General features: G+C 39.0%; 1 protein-coding gene across 10 annotated transcripts in view; it reads left to right on the top strand.

The window, feature by feature from the left end:
- SERGEF (secretion regulating guanine nucleotide exchange factor) overlaps positions 1–26,679 on the top strand; it is a 161,811-nt gene that overhangs the window by 46,164 nt on the left and 88,968 nt on the right. Inside the window, exon 10 of one of the 10 annotated variants that reach the window (XM_075502283.1) lies at positions 14,905–15,063. The exons of the other annotated variants lie outside the window; for them this stretch is intronic. Within the exon in view, the coding sequence (XP_075358398.1) occupies positions 14,905–14,916 (12 nt within the window). The 3' untranslated portion in view covers positions 14,917–15,063. Of the gene's footprint in view, positions 1–14,904; positions 15,064–26,679 lie in introns of those variants that run through there. 10 annotated transcript variants of the gene reach the window in all.

The following is a 26,679-nucleotide window of genomic DNA, read 5'->3' as shown; positions in this document are numbered from 1 at the left end:
ACCTATGCTCCTGTTGATGCCTTGCAGTTTTTTTTATCATAGAAAAAGCAAATAAAAACTTTGTAAAGAATTTCTTTTTTTCGTTATCAGGGAGAAAAAAAATTGATAGTTCCTTAGAGGTATAGTTCTGAAAATGCCACCTCCTACATTTTGCCACTTTAGCTCCCATTTTGCTGTTCCTCCTTCTCTTCCCAGGTGTAGAGCTAATGTAAACAATCCCTTCCTTGGTAACAAGTGCTTAGGGAGCCAGCAAGGGAGTTCTTACGATGTGTTTGTTTTTCCAGAACATTGTTTGGCATAATGTTTGTGCTCTTAAGTGTTAAATTAACAAGCATTAAATAGCCAGTTTTCCTACTGGTAATTGCTTCAGTGGAAATCCCTTCTGTCCAGCTCAGCTTTTTTAAGTTGCCAAGGTTTATCTGCAGCCTCCACTGTTAGTTGATTTCACACTTTGAAAGTGTGAACCCATTCAAGGCCTTGAAAATCTGAGACCTTGGTTTATTTCTATAGAAAGAGAAGGGAAAAAAGAAAAAAAAAAAAAAGGCAAGCCAGGCTCTGCTAGACCTCACAAGAGGTTATGGGAGGGAAGGAATGAAAGCCACCTAACAAACTTCATCTAACAGATTTCAGCCACTTTAATCCAGACAGAGGTATTATGGTGTCTAACATTTGATTAAGTGTTATGACAAGATACATTGCAGGTGTATATAACTATGCAATTCCTTTATTGCTTTTGTGTATGCCAAGATGTAGTACTTTGTGTTTGTAAGTTCTTCTCTGTACAGATGCAAGCATAGGATATGATTTTTAATTCTTGAATCTTATTCCCTTCTTGTGTCTTCTCTGTTTGGTCCCCTATTTTGATTTCTTGTGTGTGTGTTTTGTTTTTGGATTTTTTTGGGGGGGGCGGTTTTTTTTTGTGTGGGGTTTTTTTTTTTTTTTTAATGTCTGGATGGAGGAAACCCCTTTTTCTTCAGTAGTTTTGGGAAAGGGTTTATGACTTAAATGCACAAAAGTAAATTCCAGAAGTAGCGAACAGTGAATTGATTGTGGTGGTTTATGTGTGTTTTTTTTTTTTTTTCTTTGACTTCTTGATCTGCTACTGCTCCCTCTTTAGGCTTTAACCACTACACAGAAAAAATGAAGGCATCCTGATTTTCCTAAAGATGCATTACTCACTGTGGCCATGCAGTTAAAATGAAAAAAGGAGCACCCACTTTTAGAGCAAATAGTTGTATATTTATAAAAATTTAGACAATAATTGGCTTACAATTATAAAAAAAACTTTGTGACTTTTGGGAGCACAGTTACAAGAATTTTTCAGAATTTTGTGAGGAAATCGGAACAGGAAGCGAGATAGAAAGCACTATAGGGTTTTTAATTATTGTGTATATTTCATATTCTTGGTTTAAATGTACTTCTTCCATGAAAACCATATAGCAAGGTGGCTCTTCTCCTCCAGTGCACATCAGTGAAGCCTTTCCAGTTTGCTCAGTCGGTTGGATCATTGAGGCTGCCGTGATACCATGTGAGCAGCAGTTTTTCACCTGGCTGCATACAAGCCTGCTGAGATCAAGCAATGTTTGTGGCATTATGTGAGCCTGTAAGTCCTGTCACTAGTCCTTCCCTGGGGGGGGAAATAATAGTTTGGGTGCAGCTGTTGTACCTGGTGTGGTAAGTTCAACACATCAGACTGGTGTGCAATGCTCTGTAGTTGCTTTCATACTATCAGAATGCCTTGAAAACTCAGAGAAATACAAGTGAGATGAATGTGTTTGCTGGAGAACAGAGGTATCATCTTGATTCTTCATCTTCTGTGGTTGTCGTTATATATATAAGCTCTGCAAAATCAGCTTCTTAAAAATTTGGTCCAATTTGCAGTTTAGCATACAGCCATAGCTAGTGAAGGTACTTTGGGGCCTGCACAAAGGTAGAAGTGGTAGAAGTGTTTCTAAATTGAAGTCTGGAAAGCATTACAGTAACTTCCCATGTTGGCTGCTCGCAGCTTGGTCAAATACACAGGTTTCATGCACTGTATCATTGGTTGCTCTGATACCACCTTGCTTAATACAGTACATGATATATCAAGGGATTCTACTGTGGATTTCTGAGGCGAATCTGTTTCTCAGCATCTTATATTTAGAGAAGTTGGCAAAAGACAATCTTTTCACCTCAAGTGGTCTGTCTTGAATACTTGTATGAAGAACTGATTCAGGTCCAAAGCCTGTATTTGATCCTACCTTTTGTTTCATGTTCTTGAGTGGATTGTTGGACAAGGAGAACATTTATGAAAACAATCATTATTTCCAACACTGATATGGGTATTTGAGAGCATAAGTCTTATTATCAGTGATCTTATCTTGAGCTAGTAGGTGTCAGCTTGTCTTTTGAAAATTTAAATTTGTCATGTTTGAAAGGATTACTTTGAAATTGCGTGCCAGTTTCTTAAGAACACGCAGATTGATTTTTATTTCACAGTGAATCTAATGCTTTCATTGGGAATGCGAGTCACAGGTTGTGGTGGGCGGGGATGTTGTCAGTCTTCAGAAAACAAAAATTCACAATCTTCTCTTTTGCTGTTTCATGGCACCTGTTGTGGTTTGATTCTTAATTCTGTTTTAAAAGAATACAAAATATTATTTCATGTTTATTATATCATGTGGAAATAGATGTAACCTTAAACAAATGAGAAAATGGAAATCTGTGATGACAGTCACTTTTTAAGTTTAATTGCATATCTCTAAGACTTCTTCCTCTTTGGTACTGCTGATTCTACTCAGTATTTGTATCTGGGACCTCTATTACACAGAATTAAGGTGACAAAAAATATAGAGACACGTAGAAATGCGTTTATGTGGTCAGGTGTAAAACTTTCCATGGAGCTGTTTTGTATTCAGTTTAGATGTTAGACTGAAATCTCCTAAGCAGAACATAATGTCGAGATTTGCAGCTTCAGAAAATGAGAGAATACTTGGAACAGAGTAATAGAAGGCTGTCTTCTGGTTCAGCAGTTTGCATTAAGTCTTACAGGATTAATTTGCTGTCTTTGGTTTTCCTTGCCACATCAAGTCTGAAATACAGACTGCTTGGAGGGGCATGAAAAGCAAATCATTGTGTCTCTTTACTTAAAAAGATTAAGATGGTATTTGTGTATTATGATGATGTTATTTAATCATCTTAAGATACAGATGTTTTAGCTTAGCTGAGAAGCTGTTCAGAAATATGAAATAGGATATTATGTGAATTTAATGTCTTTTATGTTTGAGAGATAATATGTCCCATCCCTACCTCTTCAACAAACTGGACAGTATAGTATCCTGTTTTGCTTTTCTGCATGGTACATGGAGACATCTACAATGTCTTGTGGCCAATTGAGTTAAGAGTGCACTAAGACTGACAGTATTCAGGGTCTTCAAGGATGACTGGTTTTGCGTGTGAGGCCTCCATTTTCGGTCAGATGGGCAGAAAGGCGGTGAGAAAAGAGCGTTTTCACTTATGTTGAGTTTGTGCTCAGCATACCATGCTAGAGAGAATTCTAATAAAGTCATTTTATCTGAGGACTTCAAATTTAGTAGTGCTAAGTACGTGAGGGACTACTGATGTACCACTGCTGAAATTAAATATACGTTCCAGGTTGCTCTTTCAACCTTTTTTTGCCTGTACTGTCCTCCTTACACTTTACTTACTGACAGCTTCTTTTAGATACCTGTGTTACTACAGGGATTTCAAATTATGCTGCTGCTTATTATCTTTTTGGCAACAGGTAACATGCTTCAGAAACATCTCTTCCCATTCAGTGAGACTGCATGTCCTTTCTCTTTGAGTCCTGTGACTAAAACATTTTGCTTTCTCTTCTTTTGTTATTATGGAGCTAAGCACTCAATTTGGACAGTTTGAGAAATCAGGACCAAATTCTGAAATCCTTTTATTCATGTTAGATAAATGTGATTCACTGTGATGAACCTGTATTGTGTGCTTATACACTTATTGAGAGAAATATATATAATATACCAAATAATACTCATGCTTAGATTCCATCTACCTTTCTTATTTTCTTTTGTATTCAATACTATATGTTGGCTGATACTCAGGGAGAAAATGAATCAAAAACATTGAAACACTTGGGGTGGTGACACTAAATTAGTTTTATGTTTGAGCTAACAAAAATGCATCTATGAATTCTAGATTTGCTCTTCAGTGAGGCTATTTTAATGTCATTCACTTAGTAATTTTTAATTAAATTCATGGTAAGACAGATGTCAGAAGTAGTAAAAATAGAGGTGTTGTGCTTGTGTTGTTACATGTAATTTAGTTATACCTCGGTATAATTGAAGAGGAATACTTTGATTTTAGAGAACTGGTATTAGAAAATTCATGGTTGTTACGTTTGTCTGAGTTGCACCTCCCAACAGTTCAGGTAATTTGCTTTCACTCGTAATTTATGTAGCAAAGATCTCTCATGCCAGGATCGTAATCATTTCACATGCCTTAGGTGAAGCTTCCTTGTGAGATATTTTGCTTCTGTGTTTTTTCCCCTGTTTCTGTTGCTCTCTTGCCCAAGTGAGTTGTTCTTGTGTAGCCCTACTGAGAGCCATCTGGTGTGGCTGCTGGGAAGCCAGCACTGCACACCTAAACAAGCCTGTCACACTGTTCACATTTGTTATAGTGCTGGACTTGCACCTGTGAGAGACGGTCTGCAGAGACAGCTTTGTTACCTTTTTTAAAATGTGTGTTTGGTCATAAACTTTTGGATACTTCAATGCATTATTTCTCAGAGAAAAGGCTTTTTCCAAACTTTGGGGGAAGGGAGTGTTCAAGTGTCTGTAAGCAGGTGTCCTTGGCATTTGAAAATTCTTTAAGGTCTACAGTCTGTTTGGACCTTCTGGGGGATGGCATTCAGGCCTGCCAGTCACTGTCTCAAGGACACTTTTTTCTATATGCTATACATCCTCCTGCTTTTGGAGAGGAGAAACTTCTATACTGCAGAAACCTGAAGGTATGGCTTTTTATTCATCCCTTTTTTCAGCTAAGGGCAATACCTCAAGGTGAGATGCAAGTAGCGCTTTATTTCCCCTGGATCAGTGTCAACCTTTTCAGCTGAGTTTTAGAGCTGACCTGCCTGATATTTAAATAATCTTTTCCTTCCTCTGGCAATGTAGCAGCACACTTCCCCCAGGCAGATTCTGCTACCAGAGTTGCTGAAATGAATAAAAGACTTAGTGGTCAATAGTTGTATTCTGCACCTTTTTCTCAAAGCATAAGCTCTGCTACATGTAGCAGAATACCCATGTGTTTCTCTCCTGTCTTTGTAAGGCACTTCAAGCCTGGCATTACTGGATGGAGATGTGTGAAGAATTGAAGATCAGCACATTGCCAATCATAGCAAGGCAAACAGCGTGATCCTGGGAGAGCAGAAGGAATGCAGCAGTGGTTTTAGATGACTATACAAAATTATTTTATTAGCCGAGTATGCAGTAAGCCCAACTGTATTTTCCCATCTAGAAGTTGCAAAGAATCTGTTGTTCATTCTGCTGCTCTTGTCTCATTGCCACGCTAAAATTGGATAGCGTTATGCACCTGCCTTCTGCCCTGAGTCATGTCCTAATAGGCAGGGTTTTCAAACAATCTTTGCAGGTGAGCTGTCTTGGAACAGCAGCATAGTTCAAAGCATATCTTAAGAAAACAGCTGACAAAAGAAAGAGGGGTAAAACCCACATGGTTAAATAGAAGCAAGCAGCAATGCTTAGGTCTCTGATGGACAGAATAGAATAAAAGGGATAAGGAAAAAACCAGCAAGCATTCCTATGTGTAGTATAACTCTTCACAGTAAATCTCCTGTATAGAATCCTTTGATATTTGTTTGCAGACAACACAGCTCTATAGTACTCTTGACTGGACACCTGAAATGCAGCAGAGTTTCTGGGTCAAGTCCAGTGTTGAAGTAGAGAGGTGCACCTAAGTCAGGGGAGCTGTACAGTATCCAGTGGAGTTGTCCACCATGTTTTAAAACCATATGATTGTTCAGTTTCTGGTGGCTGTCATAAACTAATAATATAAAAGATATATATCAGAGATTCATTTAAGGTAGTGATGATAGTGATCATCTATGAGAGGCTGAGTACGTGTGTTAAGGCAAGCTTTTCTTGAAAGTCTTGTAATAATTGTTTTGTTTTAAATATATCTTGAAATCTTGTTTTTAAAAAATCTTGAAAACCTGAAACAGGTTTTAATACCAAAGTGAAATAGCAAGTTTGCAGCCCTATGTTGTCTATGAAAAAAAACCCTCTGGTTTTTAAGCTAGCTTCACACATTGTTGTAGCTTCAACTGAGTTTCTAAAATGTTTTTGGATAACAATATTTTAGTTGTCATTTGACAAACATTCAGTTTTACATTCAGCTATGCAAAGTATGCTTGATTAGGCCTATTGATTTGAGAAGTGAGGTAAAGCTGAAGATGATTAAGTGTAACAGATTTTAGCTCAATGCAAATGTTTTTAAGGAATTAAACATTTACTTATGAGCAAGAATAAGCATACTAGCTTTGTCTCTTAGGGACAAATGGATGAATTGGCTAGTAACATGGTCAGTGAAATGGTGATAGAAGTAAATGTTTGTTGTCAAGTCTTTTTTTTAATGTATTTGAAGAGCACAAAAAATGAATACAGTTTTAAAATGTCCTGCTGTATTGCTGTGTGTGTCTTGTTGCAGCTTACAGTTCATGTGGTATGGTGTAGGTTACTAGTGGCTGCTCAGGCTGACATGAATTTTTTTTTTGTATTGGATTTGAGAAATCTTCTGGAATTGGGCCAGAGGGTTATGTGTTCCAGTAAATGATTAAAAGTGAAAATGTGTCTAAATGACTCTTTCACTGATATCTAAGCCACTGGAATATGTGTTATCGTAGTGACTGAAAAATTACTTAATCATTTCAGAGAGCTTTATTTTAGTTAATGTAACCCTCTTCTTTGTTCTAATACTGATTTGGTCTCTGCTCTATTGGATTCAGTAAGTATTTGAAGTTTGAATTTCCCATGACCTATGTCATGTTAATGTGTCTTTAATGCTTGGAAAGCATTATTTGTTCTTGTGAAGTTTTGCAGAGCAATAGCACATAGGTCCTTTGAGAAGAGCAAACTTTAACAACAATATTATGAACCTAACCCAGTATATTTTAATGTTGCTGTAGCTGCTGTGTATGAAGGCAGCATAGCATTATCTGTTCTGGTTTTCTGTTTGGTTGCCCAAATTTATTAAAGTAATTTGCCACTCAGGAGAGAAACTTCCACGTTTGCCCTCTCTTCTGAATCGGCTTTATTTTGAAACAATGACCAAAACCAACCCATTCATCCTTAAATTGTAGGAAACTTGTTCTGCCCTTGAGTAGTATTGATGATGTTGGAAACATAAGATGAGTTGTTCTGACTAAATACTTACAGAAAAGGGAACTTACCTCAGAAAAATCAGAGTTCAGAAGTCCATTCACATGAGATGATTACAGTTTCTTTGAAGACCGCATGCTTGTTTTAAAAGCTGAAAGTTTTAGGGTTTTTTTTTTGAGGAGGTAACTGTCTCAGTGCCTTGTTTACTGTTAACTGAAACTGATAGATGAAAATTTCACAATTAAGATCTTACTACACTTATTCAGCATGGAGAAGAGAAGGTTTCAAGGGCACGTAGGAGCAGCCTGCCAGTACCTACAAGGAGGTTCATAAAGAAGATGGAGTTGGGCAGGAGGACAAGAAACAAAGGACAAACAAATTAAAATGTGAGGTTCAGACTTGATATAAGGAAAACCGTTTTCACCATGAGGACAATCAAACAGTGGAACAGGCTGCCCGGGGTAGTTGTACCATTTCCATTATTACAGAATGGAACAGACATATCTGGATAAAGCCCAAGCAATGCGGTCAGATCTCGTAGCTGACTTGGCTGTGAGCAGGAGGTTGGACTAGAAACCTCATGAGGTCCCATTGAACGTGATTTATCCTGTGATCTTAAGATCTTGTTTCTGTCCTCAAAACTGTTTCCACACATGCCCAAAATTCAGAATTATGATGCTTCAGTCTAGTGCTGTAATATAACAAGCTGTCAGAGGGATGAGTTTTCAGGTTATTTGTTAAAATGCACTGGGCAAGGCTCAAATCAAGTTCAGTTTGCAGAAGTGATGCTTCTTACTAGGAAGGCAACCAATGAGAGAGAAGGAAATTAAAGAAATCATGCTGTTTTTTTCCTGTCAGCTATAATACACATTTTGGCATTATGCATAGAGGCATTATGTAAGCAGTTCAGAGCTCTCAATGTGCCCCTCTGGATAAAATAAGGTGCTTGTATTACGCTGGTAGGGTAGAAGCTGGCATCTTCTTTCCAGTACTGGCTTGTGGAGAGGAAGATTGTAACTGAAATAGCAGCTTAGAAAAAAACTGCTTCGTGGTTCAATGGTTCTTTGTTGTTATTTTGTTTTAGCCCAGAAGCACTAAAATTAGCTGTTCTCTCCTCTTTGTTCTTATTTTCTTTATACTCCGAAGTTCGCAAAGTAGAAAATGTGTTGAGAAGCTGCTCTGCAGTTTAACTGTCCATACATTGAAAATCAGAGCCCTTGATCTGGGTGCTTAAAATGGTCATTTGATTTTCAGGGTTTGTTCTGCTGTTTCTCTAGTCATGTGCCATTTTCTAGCATAAATTGCTCTTTGGTCATATAAAATTCAGTTGTATTGATTTATGCTGACAGTTTTGCTCTAAATTTATAACAATAATTTTTATTCTATGTCCTTCTCACTGTCCTCTGTTTTCTTTTGAGTAGTAATAGATGCCGAGTCTGTGTGACAGATATGCTATTGAAATTAGTTCACTAAAAACAGAGTCTCTGCTCTTCAGAAAATTAAAAAACCCGATGTCTGCAATGTTGTGTTCTTTTGCAAGGGTAAACAGTAAACTGAAAGGAGACAGAGTTGTTCAGAGGTGACACAGATGTGACTTTGTCATCATTAAAATGTTTCTTGGAAAAGAGTGTCCTGATTCATGAGAATAATTTTTATTTGAGTGTTTCTTCTGAGTTACAGTATTAGTCATCTAGAATCATGTATGCTGTCTGCAGTTCTTTTTAAGAATCTCTGCTTGTCTGAAGAAGTTCCCTTTTATTTTTATTCTTTCTCAGAGTAGTATAAGCGAACCTTTAAACACAAAGCTAATTTTTTTCACCTCAATTACACTTGACACGTTAAGTCAGCTTGATCTACAAACAAGTGTGCTAGAAACAAGGCTTTTGTTTTTCATTTATTTCTTTTCTACTTATGCCTGGACTTTCTACTTTGGGTTTGAATAAAAGGCCTCACAATCAATTTTGTGGAAAACTAGCGCATAGCCCAAGATTTTACTTTTATTTCAAATCTGCAAGACAGCAGCAAGGAACCTTTTCCATTCTTTGTAAGAGCAGCAGTGCTGCTGCTGTTATAAACCATATGACTTCTCGGTCTGGTTTTGGCATGATGAAATCACTGGGGTTTGAAGAGCTGTGCATTTGCAAATCACCTAAAGCACCAGTGTTTTGCTACAAGCTGCCTTGGCTTTTCAAGGCTTAATGCATGGTGTATAGCTGATATTTACTTCCCTTGTAGTTTCCACCTGCAGAAGAGGATAAGGAATGGAAGTGCACTTGATAGTTTTTCATGGTAGGTTAAGTGCTTTTGTGGGGGCATTTGGATACCTTCTGCAAAGGGTGGTATGAAAGTCTGACTGGAATAGAATTAGTGTTGTGGAAGGTTACAAAATAAAGCCCAAGGAGCCCAAGTCTGATAAATAGCACAGCTCATTGGTGTTGAACAGAAGAATCTAATTTTCTTGAGTTTTCAGTCTGTAACAATTGAAAAGAAGTTGTCTTTTATTTGTGTTCTCCCAGTGGCTTAGGTCTACAATAGTATCTTTTTAGACTTGGTAGTGCACAGATGCAAACAAAAATACTATTTCTTACGGTCTTTACAGGCTGAGTATATAGAGATGCTTGCAGGCAGGACACAGGAAGGAAACAATACCATTGTCATTTAGCATGGTGTGCAGTTGACATGAAGCATGTGTTGTTGCCAATTTTTTTTTTCCCTGTTTGTAGGTATCATAACAGTGGCAAAACTTTAGGAGAAGGATTTTGATGTTTTGAGTGTATATAGAAGGCTTTAAAAAAAAAAAAAAAAGTCCAGTAGTGTTTTGGATGAAACATGGGTGGGCAGAAGAAGTGACTAACTACTGTGTGTGTAGAGGAAGTGGCAAAGTATTGAGGTGGGTGGCTCACTGCTGGTGAAGATGCCATCCTGTGGTTTTGACTAGGGAGACTGCTTTATTGAAGACTTTCTGGGAGTGACATAGCAGGGTCAGCACTACTTCCAGGTGTGGGAAGTCCTAGTTGTTGATTCTTTCAGTGCTGGTAGCACAGATGGTGACTGCTGGTGTCATGTGCTCTGAAGCCAGTTAGAAATCTGAACAGTTCTAAGCACTGAAGTGATATATCCTACACATGTAGCTGGAAAGGTGCTATATCAGTTTAGTTGAAGGCAGTGAAAGGGTGCCACAATGGAGTGAGATTGTTTGAAGTGTTTCAAAAAGTTTGAGATTGTTAAAAGGCAAAGACAGTGTAAAAGGACTTCTATGAATGCAGCCTGCCATTGGACCTGTAATTCCCCATGATACCTATTAATTAGAATTTCTGTATAACAGCAATACACAAGTTTGGGGCAAGTAAGAAAGTGAAAAATTGCTATCTTTTCATACAGAAAATCTAGTACTACAAAGGATGTCTCTTGCAGGTTTGCAAACTTTCCAAAATTCTCTGTAGCTGTTGGAGCTCCAGAGGGTTAATGCAGTTAGTAGTATCATCGTGTGTGTAAGAACTGTGGGATGGGCAAAGGAGAAGTATTAAAAAAAAGTGTTTAATTTTTTTTTACATGTAAAAAGTACATTAGAAATTGCACTAGTTATTTAAAAGCTTTAAAACCAATAATTATGCATGTGGAGACGGTAAGTCTTGGTGGCTACCGACGTGACCTGATTTCACATTGAGTTCAAAGCATGCACATCTCTTTGTAATGCTGAATGAACTTTGCAGAGAGCTGTGGATATCTCTGCAGTATATGTAAGGTACCTTTGAAATATGTAATGTTGATATGTTTGGCAGGATTTATAAACTTTTTTGGTGCTGACAAAACAGTCATTCTTTCCTGTTCCAAGGTGAAGTCCAAAAATAAGCACCTCCATTTATGATAAATAGCCTGTGCATTAGATGATGTCAAGGGCTTTTGAGTTAAACATGCTTGAAATTTTTACATCAGGCTGGTTTTGAGATGTGATGTGCCAAAATAGAGTTGGAAAATTTTGACAATGGTATTGCATTTTTTCATTCTTTCAGTCACAGAACTGAACAGACCTGTACTCTCTTATCCCCCGGCCCCTCTTTGAAGTGTAGATATAGAAGGGGAAAAAAATTGTTGAAAGAACTGTTTTGTATCCTGTCCCCCTAAGTGCTTGCATGTCTGAGTTGATTTTCCTCATGTTGTAACAGTAGTACTGCAGCTCTGTAGGAGCATGCTGTGGCTGGGAGCCCCTCCGGCAGCCTGCTTTCACGCCTGCAGCTTGGCTTGTTTAATGCACACAAAATTCTGCTGAAAATGATCTGGACACAAGGGTGTAGGCATTTTTGTTGCTGCTGTTCCAGAAAAGGAGCCAGAAGCTATAAAAAAACCCCCAAACTTCTCCAGAGGGACGTCTTCAGAAACCTGCAGAACTTTTCTGCTGAGTTGCATGCTAAATATCTGTTTTTATCAGGGAGTACTAGATGGCAAAACTTCACTCTTATGGTTTGATTGTCAGTGAGTCAGGATCACCTTTGTATATGTCTGACGGGGTAATAAAAGTAGTGTTTCACCACACTGTCCTCAACCAGAAACTGAGAAATGAAACTGAAATGAAGCTCTAAGAATAAGGCATCTTCACTCCTCGGTAAGTGATTTTACACCCAAAGTCAGTGTTCAGAATTCTGACACCCCTGTCAGGGATGTCGTGTTGCACAAATACGCTATGAGTATGTTCCTGTAGGGCAGCAAATTTGTTCTGTCATAGGTAGGCGGGTTATAGCACTGCAGTTCTGAAGTCAGAAGTATGATATAAGTCCGGAAGTCAGCTTGAAGGCAGAGCATCAAGTCCTTCCTATAACTTCCTGTAAAGTTATAAACTCATCCACTGGGTGAACTAAAAAGGCATATTTGAATAGGCAGCTTCTGGTTTGGAAAACTAACATGGGTATCAAGTAGCTTTTTGTGGTTTGTCTTGCATCACTTGTCAAGTGGTATCGGTTATACAAGTAACATTCTAGTGCTCTGCTGTCCCTAGAAGACAGAAAATTGGAGTTTAAGGTGTGTGTGAGCTTTCCTGTCTTACTGCTGGTTCTCCCAACTTCCTAAAAGAGAGGATGACTCAGCAAGCCACAAAAGGCCTTATTAGGGACTTGGATTTTTGAGCTGTGTTCTTCTGAAGGTACTATCACCTGTCCTCTGAAGTTTGAAACTAGTGCACGCTGCTCAAATCAGTAGCTAAACTGTCTGGGTGACATTCTCAGCTGTGTTGCAGTCCCTTTTGAATTTGAATTGTTTGAGAGAGCTGGAGCAGTTTAGAGCAGCCCAAAAAGCCCTGGGTCTGACTGCAGGCTGGAGGGGACTCGTGGTGCAAGCACTGGCTTCTGGGGGACCCCTGACAGCCCCAGGGTCTGGGGTACAGAGGTCAGTGCTGCCAGCAGGGAAGGCCCCGGCATGCAAAGCTCAGGGGACTGTAAGGCTGCTCTGGGGTATGTCTATGTGCGCTGTGATCCTAGGAAAAGGATAGGGAGAAGTGGCACAAATCAGTTTGTGCTGAGGCCCATACTGCCAGAGCAAGGGATGTGCTGATGTTTGAGCTAGCTAGAGGTGAGCCAGGGCTCTGCAAGGCTCTGAGGGCTTCTGAGCTCCACTACAGAGCTGCACTAATGCAGCGCAAGTTTCCAGGCTGGGTTTGGCTGGGGTGTGATCTCAGTGCGTGGGCAGGGGAGCGTGGGTCAGTTTGCACCTCTCTGTGCAGGCCTGTTCCATGACTGCGGCTAGCACCCAAACTAGTTGGTTTAACAACAGCCTGGCTATTCTGCACTATGCAGTCACCCCTGTGACTGCAGTGCAGATATTTGCAGGGTTGTGCTCTGGGGTTTGGCCTCTGCATCCAGGATTTGAAAGGTGCAGAAGTTGAATAAAGTTGTGCTTGGGCTGCAGTTTTTGCTCTGCACCTCTGAGAGCACCAAAAATAAAATCTCTTCTCCTTGTATCCACAAAAAGCTACGGAGAACCAAAATTGGGTGAGAAACAGAACAACCTAATGCGTTCTGAGAAAGCAGATACTAAGACAACTGTTAGAAATAGTGTTTTATGTCTCTAAACTATTTATAGTGTAGTCATGATGTCTCCAAAGAGAGCAATACTATATCACCAACATTTGATAGTGGTGCTCTGAACGGAGAACAGAATGCAAGACAGTACAGATGGCTGACAGACTGCAGCAAATTCCAGCTAATGAAGAAATGCAGTTTATTTAGATGCAAGTTGAAACAGTTGGCTGTTAAAATTGGTTTTAAATCCAGCTCTGAGTTGTGTAAACATAGATCACCCTTATGCAACTAATAATAATAAAATACATTTTTGCATTTAAAAAAAAAAACGCTTCTCTTTCAACAGTATTGCTGCAGTTTGATAACTTGGCTGTTCTGTATTCAGTGGTCTTCAGTCCATGTGCAAATTAGTGCTGCAAGAAACAAAACCAGTTTACTGAGTGAATTTATGTATAGCCTCAAATCGTGAATCTATATCCATGAGGTGTAGGTTTTATGATTAGGTTCTGGAAAAGAGATATGGTTTTGGTAAATTTTGCAGTGTCCTGGACATATAATTCAAGCAGAGGAAACGATGGAGAGCCAGGCATTCTGCTGAACTACTTCATCCAGTGGATCAGGTTATAATTTTGCTAGCAGTTTACACTGTGAATCATTGGGGGGGGGGAGGAGGGGAGGAGGCAGATTTCTGGATTTTGACAGTGGTTTTCTGATCATAGTAGTTGTCCCCCTGCCTCCTTTAAAAAGTGGCATTTTCAAGCCAGCAAATCTGTTGTTATTTAATATTAACACAGCGATGCCATACAGTAAGAATACTGCAATCTCTTGTGTATCAGGGAGAGAGACAGGCACAGAAAGAATAAAAGGAGGAATTATTAGTACATGCTTTTCTGTAATATATTTCCAAAGTGCGTGATTTTCTTGTCAGAGTATTTCTGAGAATAAGTTCATTTTACTAGGGCAGCATTCATCTCATTTGCTATAATGTTTAGAGGTATTATCTGTATTATAGGGAGCTGTTAAAATTCTGGAGCATGTTTCAGGAAGATGTTTGAAATGTAACTTATTTGCTTCTTGTTTTCCTTGCTGATGGGTGTTTAGAATGCATTTGCTGGTAAGCATTATCTGAAAATGCAAATGTAGCTTGCTTTTCAGCAGCAGGCAAACAGTCAGTTGTTCTGCAGTTGACCACAGTGGGGTCGGTGCCTGGAGTTGCCTGTTGATGGGGAGAAAGCAGTAAAGAAGATGGCTTGATGTTTTTGTTGTTTACCATAACATTTAAAATATTACAATGCAAATAACGTGCTGCATTATCAAAGCATTGTATGACTGCAGAAGGTGAGAGAAGTCACTTCGTTGTGTGGTTGACTTTAGGGAGTATGTACGTGCTTGTCTGTGCAAATGGCAATCCTCACATGTGGGCTATATATAGACAGACCAAAAAGTCCTCTCTGATGTATACACACATCCATGCATATAGTTTATGCTGATGAGGTGGGTTTTTCACTTCACAGATTGTAGTGTGATGGACAGTTGCTGATTCATGGAGAAAAACAACCCTCCTGCCAAGAACTGGAAATCTGCCATGATGCTAAATGATCTGAGATCCCACTCCCATGGGCATGTGTGGATTTGCAAATCAACGAAGACTCAGCCTACTAAACACAGTAACGTTGAAAGTAACCATTGAAAGCAATGTTTCTTTTTGTGGTTTTTCTCTGACTCCCTGAGATCTAATGATTGCATCTTAGATTGTATCTCTTAAAGTGCTTTCTTGATTTGCCAGGTATCTATGAGTTATGTAGTTTTCTGTGTAAACCAGAATCTGTTCTACTTTTACAGCCAGAATTTTTTTAACAGATGTTCAAGCAGTAATAATTCAGATTAAAGCCTTGGATTCCTAGAGAGATTTTGTTTAATAAAAAAACCAAAACCAAACCCAACAATAACAAATGCTTTTGAGAAGGACATACATCATAGCAGGACTCAGTGAATGTTTGGATGCTGATATTGAGAATTTCAAGTTCACATAGAAAAAAGCAAACAAAAATCTCTATAGTCTCTTGAAAGGATATAAATTTTTATGGACCCTAAGAACAGACTTTGTAGGTTATTCTGTAACTGTCTGTGAGGGTTTCTGTTATATGCCTGTGAAACACCTGTCACTGGAGTGGGCTGATTCAGTATAGTAATTCGTTTGCTTTTCCTAAACTTCCAGGCCTCACTAGGCATTCTCTACTTGAATTGAGTAGACATGAGGTTAGAGAAGTGACTTGTGAAGGTCTAGGTTTAGTTTTGTGGTCCATGGCTTAGTAAGCTAGAATCGAATGAGATGTAAAATTTAATCCTAGGGAAAAACTGTCAAGAGGATCTCTGCTTTGCCAGACTCTTTGCCCTGGGACTGCCCTGAGGGTGATCCTATCATCTCTTTAATAAATAACAAAGCAGCAAAATAATCTCTTAGTTTTGTTGTTGAGGCTTGTCTGTAGGTAGCAACAAAGAAGCTACATTCCTCCAAATACCTTCTTTGTTTGCCAGGTGTCTGTGAGTTATGTCACTAACAACTGTCCTAACTCTGTCCTTCCTGAAGAGTCCTGTTTGAATTCTGTCTGCTTGTCTTGGGTTTAAATGTGAAACACTTAGCGTGAGTGAAGAGTTTGTTATCTAGCCTAAGGCTGACGATTCCAGTCTAAGAGGTAGGCTGCTTATTGGTGGTGGTGGTGTAGGCCACTGGCGGGTAGAAGGTAAAGTCTATGTTAGATATACGATGTTGAGTTTCTTCTGTGTCTACACAGCTGCTAGTCTAAGGGTGCTGCTTTATGTAAGCTATGCTTCTTGCAGGGTTTCTTAGTCATAAAAATGTGAGTCTGGATCGTATCTTCCATCTGAAGATGAGAGGTCCTCCTTGGGTAAAGGAAATGAGTGGTGAAATATAATTACCTTGTACATTATTATAATGACTCATATATTTATAGGTGCCTGTGGTATGAAATTTGGATGAATTGCACATTCTGATGGATGTTTAATTTTGTTTTCTCTTGCTGTTGGCTGGTATCACCCCACTTAATGGATAATCAGACTACTTGTTGCAAAGATTTTACATAAGCACTTTGGGGTCCGTTTTTGGGAATCTTTAGTTGATTCAGTAAATTAGTGTGATTATGGTAGTGCAAGTGCAAAAAACTGTCAGCTTGTGCAGCATGTGCCAAGCTACAGGAATTTTTTAGTAATAGCTCTTGCTCCCCAGCAAAGCTGGCTGTATTGCACATGAATAAACTCCTGCAAAGGATCGAATTTGTGGTTGTCCATAGTGTACACTGGGACTGCTTTGTGAATAATTGTTCCTCATGCTCCCTCCCTTATGTAGTATCCTCTATAAATGATCCACACGGGTAAAGCATTAATTTCCCCAAAGTGTCTGTCTCTTATGAACCATTTGATGTTGCCATACTTAATTTTCTGCTGCTGCTTTTATTTTATTTATTGTCAATGCTAAATGTAAGTTTGTGCTGGTTTTAGAATGTTTCAAATTCCGTGTTTCTAATCTTAAGATGAGTAATTTAAAATGTTTTGGTGTAATGATTCTGAATAACTCTCAAAACTTGTTTTTGATGAAGACCTGAGTTTTGCAAGTACAAAAATATTCCACTGAATAGAAACAGTGTCTGGCCAAAGAGAGAGTTGGTGAGACCCTTACGTATTTCATATCTCGGTGCCTTCTACATGCAAAATATTAGCAACACACTTCACGTGCATACAGTGCACCTGCATTGGCTATATTAACTGCAGAACTCTAGAGTTAACGTAAGTGCCCCAGAAGGCAGTATAGATTCCGTAGTATGGTGAATTACTACCATATAACCTATGGGCTTGGCAATTGGGTTTTTTAACTGAGGCCCAGGTTATGGCCATTTGTTACAGTATTTCCCTGTAAAGGAAGGGAGATGACTGGGGCTTTTTTTTGCAGATAAATGGAATATGATCAACCTCCAGTTACTTGGTCTCAGAGATATCAACATATTAGATCTTAACTTTGGAGCCAGAACAGTCCTAGCTGTCTGGTATAATGGTGAATGTCCCAAAATAAATTTTACCCTCGCACATATATGTGCAAGTAAAATCTGAAGTTAATTGCAGGTGGCTGTGTCTGAGAGACGAATTTGATTCTAGTGCAAGTAAGAAGATAATTTTAATAGCTGTAGTGAGATTAAGTTTACAGTTTCAGTGGGCATTAAGGTGTGGAGCCCGTCTCTAGTGAGAAATAAACAACAGTGGGAGGAATTGTGTCAGGTTTTAAGTGGCACAAGTTATAAGATTGATTAGGTAATCCAGAGAAAAGGTACTAGCTCTAATAGCTTTTCCCTTTTGCAGCCCTTGAGTAGAAAAGATCTTTTGGATTTGCTTTCATGCCTAGCAGATTTAGTAGATTTAAAATAAAAAGGCATCTTTTAAATCTGTTGAACACTTCCTTGTTGTTGTTGCATTTGACGTAAGTTTATGAAAATTACTTCGGTTTAATTAGGCTTCCTTGATACAGTACTTTTCCACTGAATTTACTAGGAGCTTGCGAATGTGTTGTAACGAACTGCACTGCAGGCTGCAGTATCTGATTGTCATGCCAGGAGCATCACTAGCGTAGAGCTAAATAGAGATTGGTGAGGAAAGTGGGTCAGGAAACAGGCCTACTGTACCTGCAGAGACTGCAGAGTGCAGTAGCAACGGAGCAGAGTGTCCACAGCATGGCACTGTCTTACAAAACATAGAAGAGGAGATTGGCTGAGGATGTGGCTAGGACAGTGGGCATGTCTGGGACCTAAAGATGCTGCTGCTTTTATTCTCCCTTCTCTCCTCCACTATACACACTTGTTTTGCTGGGTGATTTTTAGCAGTGCCCATTTTACTTTTTCTTTCTCTGCACAAAAATGTCCACAGAAACATTCTTTCACCTTCAGAGGTCAAAACGATCCTGCCCTGTAAGATAGACTGCTAGAGACATGCTTGCTGTTTCGTGTGAGACGGTGTTAAACGTTGCTAAGGAGTCTTTCATGCACTTTTCAGATGTAGGAGAGAAAAAGGCATGTAGTATGCTGCTCTGTAGACCTTGGCGTGGTTGTTTAAAAAGGCTTTTCTGAGTGTATCTTGCTTCACTTGCAAATCTAGTCTTGCTGGAGGTGACATTCAGAATAAAATTACAGTACAAACAGAAAGGGAGCAATAAAAAACAAAGCATCTCTAAGCAACCAGTGGGACCTGCCAAAATTACCCTAAAAGTGGAAACTACATAGATTGAATGATAAACACAGAAGAAAGGGAGGGGGAAAAAAAAATATCCCAAAAGAGCAGTTATAAGAATTTTTGCTCAAGTGTAAGAGGGAATGGTGAAATGAACCAAAAAAGATAATTTTTAAAGTTCTGCTGTTTCCTCTGCTACCTGCCTTTGTCTCTGTGGAGCTTAATTACTGCGGCTCAAAATAGTCCATTTTATAAGTCTTTTGGTATACTGTATGCTCATCTGTGTCCTGACCATAAGAGGAGATATAAAGCAGGGGACATTAATTGAATAGAAAAAATAAATGTGTATTTTATCCTTAGGCATAATTGTTTTGATTATATTTGGTTTATGTGGGAAGGAGTACCTTTCATGTTGTTTTATTCTTGAGATTTACTTGAGATTTGAGACCTAAGGATAGGAAGAAAAGGAGAAAGGTAGTTGTCTGTTTTTTCAATCGGGAAAGGTCCATACTAAAAGGGAGTGTTTTTTCAGGAATCTTTTTGAGTATGAATCCATTATTAATACAGAAAAAGGAAGATGATTGGGTTCAGAGGCCTTCAGACTTTAGGTGCCAAAGCCTGCAAGGTTCTTATGTTCTCAGCTTCCCCTGACCCTTCCACTGCATTGGTGAAAGGTGTATATCCAAACACTTGTTGACTTAAGTGGAAGGATTGCCATTGATTAGATTAAAATAAAAAAACGGAAGAGAAAGAAGGTAGCTTATGACTTGCTACCCTGTCTGTCTTAAGCTTTGGATCTCTGAGACATGATGAAAGAGGAAGATGAGCCACTTGCAGCCATTCTGTGCTAAGAAAAGCAGAGCAATGCAGAGGGCATGATCATATATCTTCAATCTACTTTCATTAATCTTGGCTTGAATTGTTATGCAGAAGTAATACATCCACATTGGTACAGCATGAAGACAGGGCAAATGACTATTCTGCCAATAACTCCTCCTCATTGCGACTGTAGGCAAATCAGTTGTGTGGAGCGCTCGTACCACTGAAGAGTCTGTGTTATATTTTGAGATGCACATAGAATGCTATTGAAAAATGCTTTTGAAAACAAGGCTTTGGTTTGTAAGTAACTTGGATACTCAAAAAAAGTCATCCTCAGTGCCATAATTTCCTGTCTGTGTAATACATGAATGATGACATTAATAGCATTTCAAAGACAGGAGACAGATGCTTCAGACTGAGACACCTTCAGTTACTGTAGTGGCATAGATAGTTTAGGGAATTGAATATATCAAAAATCATGGACTCCAGCAGTTTTATTTTTATGTTTAAATTTGAGAACAGCTCTTCTGTGATAATTCAGAAGAGTAATCAAAATAAAAGAACTCACTTCCCAACTATGGTCATTGCAGATAAATCCTGTGAATTTCCCAGTGCAGATTACTGAAACGGGCAATGCTCTGTGTCACTGCTGCTTTTCAGAATCAGCTGCTCTGGGAATTGATTAAACATCTCATGGTTCATGTTCTGCCCTGCTTTCACATATTGCATTAAACAGATTTTTCTAACCTATCCGATTCTGCATTTATACAGTGCTGTAAGCTATTCCAGCTCACAAGCCTTGAAACAGTGAGCATAAACACAGAGGGGTAAGCAAGCACGTGCTGACCGTAGCGATGACAGCATTCCCTGGCTTTCCCTGTAAAGGGAAATGACTTCACCTCCAGAGACAATTTACAGCATGTACCACAAGCTGTGGACAAGATCACATAGTGCTGTACATGCTATTTATGCTTAAATACCAAGTAAAGGTGTTGCTAAGCCCTCAAGGCTTTTCCTCTTAGTTCCTGTTTTGTTTTCCTTTTAATCGTGGATATGGAGCTAGTGTGGTAACCAAAGGAGAAGGTGAGACTGCATGTGGTCTTTGCCCACTTTCTGGACTTCGGCTGCTTGTCCTGTCTTGTTCCTGAGGCTTGCAGTTGTGTCACTTAAGTAGAGTTTCTCCTGAGCGGCCTTTTGCTGATTACGATTATTAGCTTGGTCAAACTCTTTTGAACAGAAGTTTTGTTTTAAAATAGCACTATTATAATGAAAGGCACCCAAACCCCATCGCATTTGTGCAGTGCATTGTGACAGTCTGGATAGGAATGAGCAGGTAGTAGCCCAAATTTTTAAAACTCTGGCATAAATCATAATCCGTTGCACTGTTTTAGACACCTGAAGAAGCTGATTTTTAAAGATGCTGCTTGTCTTGCAATTTCCACTTACCATCATTTTTAAAAGTGGGCTATTTGAGCTCCTAGATACGTGATTTAACTGTGTTAAATTTTAATCAGACCTCATTTAAAAAAAAAAAAAAAATCTTAATCTTTGGCTCTCCCTCTGGAAAGACTAGATCCTTTGACAGTATTGCAGGCAGACCTGTACAGGGGTTCTGGGGTTCTTCAGAAGTCTGCATCTTTTGAGATGTGGATGTGGGTTTTTTTGTGTTTGGCGTGGTGGGGTGTGTTTTGGTTTGTTGGGGGTTTTTTGTGGGGGTTTTTATTTATTTATTTATTTATTTAAATTAATAACCTCTCCAGGCTTGCCATGGAGGTGAACAGCGTGTTCATCCTGTTCAGTCCTGACAGCTGGTGAATGTCGCCTGTAAGGAGAGAGACTGACCTGTTCTCTGATTTTCCTTTTTGGCAACCCACAGCAGGGTTGTACTTCCTGAGCCGAAGCTTGAGGCTGCATGGCATGCCTCAGTCACTGCATCTGGGTCTTCTGAGTCCCAGCCACCATCCCTTATGAAAAGTCTGTCTGAAATGTGATGTTGGGGACTGGGGTGACACAGATTGCATTATACATGTGACTGTAAGAATGAATGTGTGGATACACCCTTCTGATTGCTGAGAGAAGTGCTCTCAATATTCTTTCATACATTAGAGTGCTACAAGTAGTTCTTTAAGAACTTGCCTCTGAAAATAAATTTTCAGGTTCGTTTCATCTTAAGAAAAAAAAAAAGTACTTTTATGTCTGTTTTTGGAAATTCCTCTGCTAAATTCCTGAGTTTACAATTGGCTTTTGGTTTAAGATTGTGCTTGCATACTTGATTATGCAAATTCTTCCCTTGTTTTTCTTATTGTAGAAAAAAAGGGTGTGTTTCACAAAATATATCTTATTTTTATCTCTTTGTTTAAAAAAAACCCATATGAGCTTACTAACTGTTGTCTTTCAGATTAAAAATACAATATTGGTGACTTAAAACCACCAATCAAAAACTTGAAAAATCTATATTAAAAAAAAGAATTTCCTCAAGAAACTCTGCATCAGTTTGAAATCAGAGATGCAAACCCTTGTTCTCAGCAAAAAACCTTGTCATAAGACTTACCATAACACTGTCTTGGCCAAGAATATCTTAAAATAATTTAACTTTAGTTACTAATGGAGATGATGGTGTTCCCAGTGTTTCAGATGTTCTGTACTTGGTGTTTCTGACCTTGCAACTAAAGCAGTCTGTTTGAAAAGTTGTATGGCCAATCACAAGTTTTTCTAATGTAATTCCTCATTTCAGGCCCTATGGACTTGGAATTTCTCCCATACCTAATGTACAACCATTTCCTCTCCGATTTTGGATGCGAACTCTTACTCTTCAAAACTGCTGTATTAAGCTGTATCGGTAGTACTTGATCATCATTTTGTTTGGACACCTTATTAACACATAGATGGCTTTCACAGATAGTGCGATAGTTGCATTGTTAGACTACATTTTTTCCTTGTGCCTAGTATGCTGCCACTTCTGATTACTTGACTTCAGAGTCCTTAATATCCTTATCGTTATTTTAAATTCTACTACCCTTATGCTCAACCCTGGTGCTATAAATATGTGAGTAGGAGTGGCAGACTTCTGTTTTAAGCTAACATTTCTCTTCCTTGTATTTTCCTTTTAGGATGTGTGTTTGAGTGATGAGGAACACTGTGTTATTTAGGATAGAGGTGAAAGACTTCCAGACAGTCCTAAACCTTGGTCAGAAGTTCAGTGAGGAGAAGGGGAATCAAACTACTTGTTCTCTTCTCTCAGAAGAAAATAATTTCTAATATACCTAGATTTAAATGCAGTAGATAACAACTTAATATGCAAATTCCTGGTTTCATGATTTTGCATTTGCTGTTAATATTCTACCATATTTGAAATAAGGCTATTCCTGTTCTTCTAATTGGAAATCAAAACAGTCCTCCTTTCAAATTGAGTTTCTTCTGCAGAGGTGTTGATAAGAGATGATGAGATTTTTTTTTTTTTTTTTCTCCCCATAGATTTAATTTATATTTTTCTCATGCTCCTAATGTTAAGGCCACTATAAATGTACATAACAAAAGGCTACCTTCTTCCCCTTCTCCCAGCCCTGCAAAGAAGTTAGCTTCTGCCTACATAGTTTTTGCTTTGTCTCCTTCCGGTTTTATTCATTAAAGATGTCTTCCATTGTAAGAGGTAGGTTATCTTTTCCATAGTAAGCCTTAATTCAGAATCTCAGTGCCTATGATTTTAAAAACAGCAACAGAAACAAACCAAGGGTAGTACTTAGTTGTGTTATGCTGCTTTAACATCGGTTTCCTCTGGGACCTTTTGTTATCCTAAAGCTTTGTATTTGATTTCGTACTGAGCTCATTTTTGGCGATGCACAAAAACTTTCAGATGAGCAGAGAAATGGAAACGTAAAAATGGTCCTTTAACAAAGGTTGTTAATAACCATGTTTCAATTTTTGATGTTGCAAATAGCTCATTTAAAATTTGTTCAACAGCTTATGGGTTGTTTTTGGTTGTTTTTGTTTTTTTCCTGGGTGGAACATATTCAGTTGGGAGTAGCCTATGAGGTGGGTGAAGATGGTGATCATGAGAAGGCACTTTGGAATGAGGGGCCTGGGAGGTTCCTGCCCTTGATGTAGACTGGAACAGCAAGTGAATTGTAAGGCCTTGATCAAAACAATTGGCAGTTTTGAAAGTAGGCATTATTCTTAGCATTATTGTCTTAAATGGTAATGAAAGAGCCTTAAACATTATCACCTCTATCTCTCAGTAAATGAGTGGCTGAAAACATAAAAAATGTTTGGTTCTTTAAAAAAGAAAAAAAAGCGCTGTTATTAAGCAATTTATTAGGTCCTTCCAAATGCCTGTTTAGGAATTAATTGCTCCTGATCTGTATAGGTTCTCCTTCAGTGATCCCAGTGACACTGCCCAAGTGCCTTGGATGGAAACGCTTAAGAAGCAGTGCTACTGGCATTCCACAGCCACGGAGGGGAGGCACCAGCTCCGTTGGTTTGCCTGAGCTAATGCTGGGCTCTGGCTGATCTGGGCCTGGAGCTGGGTTCTTTGAATTGCAGTCCCAGGCATTTGCTGTTAGATCATCCTTCCCTTTTACATGAAGTTCTGCTCCTTTGATTTGGAGCATCCCAAGAAAGCTGGTTTGAAATGAGAAATTATCTTTACAGTATGTGGACACCTGTTTGATTTAGCCCATGAGAGTCTTGAATAGCTAGTCTTGTTATGTAGCTCTGAGGGCTGGGAATCCCTTGCAGAACCCACTTTGAATGACAGCAGGAAAAGCAAAAAGCTACATCTCTTAAAAGAAAATAGTAATCCTTTCCTGAATTCCCCAGAAAGACCCCTCCAACTAGCTGAAGAGAGGCTTCTTAAAGCAGTTGGTTTTTGTCTTTTTCTAGTGTTGCTTCTGAGATTTGGTTTTATCTTATGCTGCTGTGTATGTCAAGTTTTAAAGAACACAGGGACAAGTGTGATTATGTAGTCATATTATCTTGATTCAATGTGGAGACCTTTACCCAAATTATTCCTGCAACAGGAATAGTTTGTTGTGTGGTGGTGTGGTTGGTTTTTTATTTGTTTTGTTTTGTTTTTTAAGTGATGGCATGTCCCTTAGGATACCCAGTTATGACTATATGGTGGAGGATTCAGCTTGGTCCTGTTTAAATTGTCACAGTAGCTCCTTTTGTCTTATGCTTGCCTGTTCTTACAGAGGTAAAGTTAATACCTGTTTTGCAATATTCTTTATTAACAGAGGGCCAAGAAATCTGAAGGTTTTCTACAACTCATCAGAGCTAACATGATTGTTTTCCCCAAACTGTCAAGATTTGGATATATAATTGGGTCTCTGCAGCTCTCAGTAGCAGACAGTTTCTGAACTGCCTGTCTTCTAGTGGAGCCTGAAGCGTTCTTTTCTAATGAAACTATCTGGTATGGTGTGACAGCCATTTGGTTGGAACCATATATACACAGTTGCTGCTGAAATTATCTATTGTTTGTCATAACAGTATGTTCTTGAAATACATCATTGTCTTTATAGGTGACAAGATATAAATTTAGAAACAGTCCTATTTAATTTGATTAGTTTTGATTCTTTGCCAACTTCTTCTCTTTTTGGATGTTTGTATCCTGTTAGCAAGTTGCAAAACAGTTCTGTCTTGCCATTTGATTATGCAGGGAGTTACTTTTGCAGCCCTCCAGTCAAAAGAGATTGCGTACCAAAAACTTGAAAAGGCCAAAGTTTAAAACTTGTTCCTCCTTTAAGTAGAAAGACCTGATGAGGAAGTGTTTTCTTGAGTGGTGTTTGTTTTATGTTTTGAACAAGTCCTTATTCTTCATTTTTTGTTTGGGAGTGACAATTGATCACAGCTTAAATGTTTGTGTGAAAAAAAATGTCTTGCATCTCGGGGGGGGGGGGGGATTAATGTGTTTTTCTTTATCTGAAAAACTAAAGGGACCAAATGAAACTTAACTCACTGCTGTAGTTTAAACTTGCAAATTATTTAAGTGATTTTTTTTTTTTGTGACCAAATTCTTTTCAAGACACATGCTGCACCACATACTTTCACTGCCTTTTAATGGCATTAGTGAAAGGATAAAAGTATGTGTAAAAATAAGCAGCTTAGAAGTTTTCTGGTTTTATTTTTTTATTTTCTACTTGGGATATTTTTTGAGGTGGTGGTCAGTATTAGAAACTTAAATCTCTTGTTGCAGAGAAAAATTGTGGCAGAAACATGCTGCAGATCTTTATTTGAACTAGCAATTTTTAAGAAAACAAGCAAAAGATTAAAGAACACTTGATTACAACAGATCACAGTTTTATTCTGTTGTGAGGTGACAATACATTATCTTGCAAGCTGTTGCTGTCAGATGGTGTGCTGGGTGGTTTAAGAGCCCAGTTCCCTGGTAAACGTGTGGAGTGCCTTATTCTGCCCTATGGTGTGGCCATCACATCATTTCATGCAGGCATGTTCAAGACAGATGCAAGATGTTGTCTGATCCATGCAGATCTCTTTGCTCAGTGGCAATCTGAAAGTAACCTCGCTAGAAAGCGAGAAGCTTTACTGAAAAATTTCCCTGGGATGCTGTTGCTAGGGCAACTGTGTCTATTGTGTGTGTGCGCTGTGTGCGTTTAGCTGAGTCTGGCTCCTAGATACTGCAATGTGGAAAAACGTTGCCTTTAAAAGAGCCTCCCTTCCCCCATTTTTGGTAGGTTTGAAGGCAGCAAAGGCTGATAAGGCCTCCCTTATCAAACTCATCCTTCCCATTTTGCTTTTAGTTAGCTACTAGTTTAGGCATGTTGCTTAATAAAACGGAACCACGCTGAAAATGGAAGGGAAGCTGATGTCTTGCTGCACCTCAGTCTCTCTTGCTCCGTAGTGATAGTCCAGGATGGTTTGCAGAGGCAGGCAGCAACATAACAGTAGGGCAGGGTATGTCCTGTTTCTCGCTCTGCAGAGGGAGAGGAGCGTTTTTTCTGTGACAGTGAGGTGGCAGTGATGAGCAGCAGAAGACGACTGGAAAAGATGTGTGCTGCACAGTGGAGGAGTGCTCGGAAAGGAGCACACAAGGGATGCCATAAAGGTGGGCTGAAAAGACTGTTCATCGGCAGGAGCCCTTCATGTCTCTGGACAGTCAGCTGGATATTCCTGATTTGTAACCATAAAATGTCAGCGTTCTCTTAAACCAAAACAATAACAATAATCCCCATCTGCTTGATGGTGCCGTTTCTGCTACTTTGAGAGGGTGCTGGGCGGGTTCC

Source organism: Mycteria americana, chromosome 5, assembly GCF_035582795.1.
Source record: "Mycteria americana isolate JAX WOST 10 ecotype Jacksonville Zoo and Gardens chromosome 5, USCA_MyAme_1.0, whole genome shotgun sequence".
Classification (NCBI taxonomy): domain Eukaryota; kingdom Metazoa; phylum Chordata; class Aves; order Ciconiiformes; family Ciconiidae; genus Mycteria; species Mycteria americana.
This window is presented reverse-complemented; position numbering and strand designations above follow the sequence as displayed.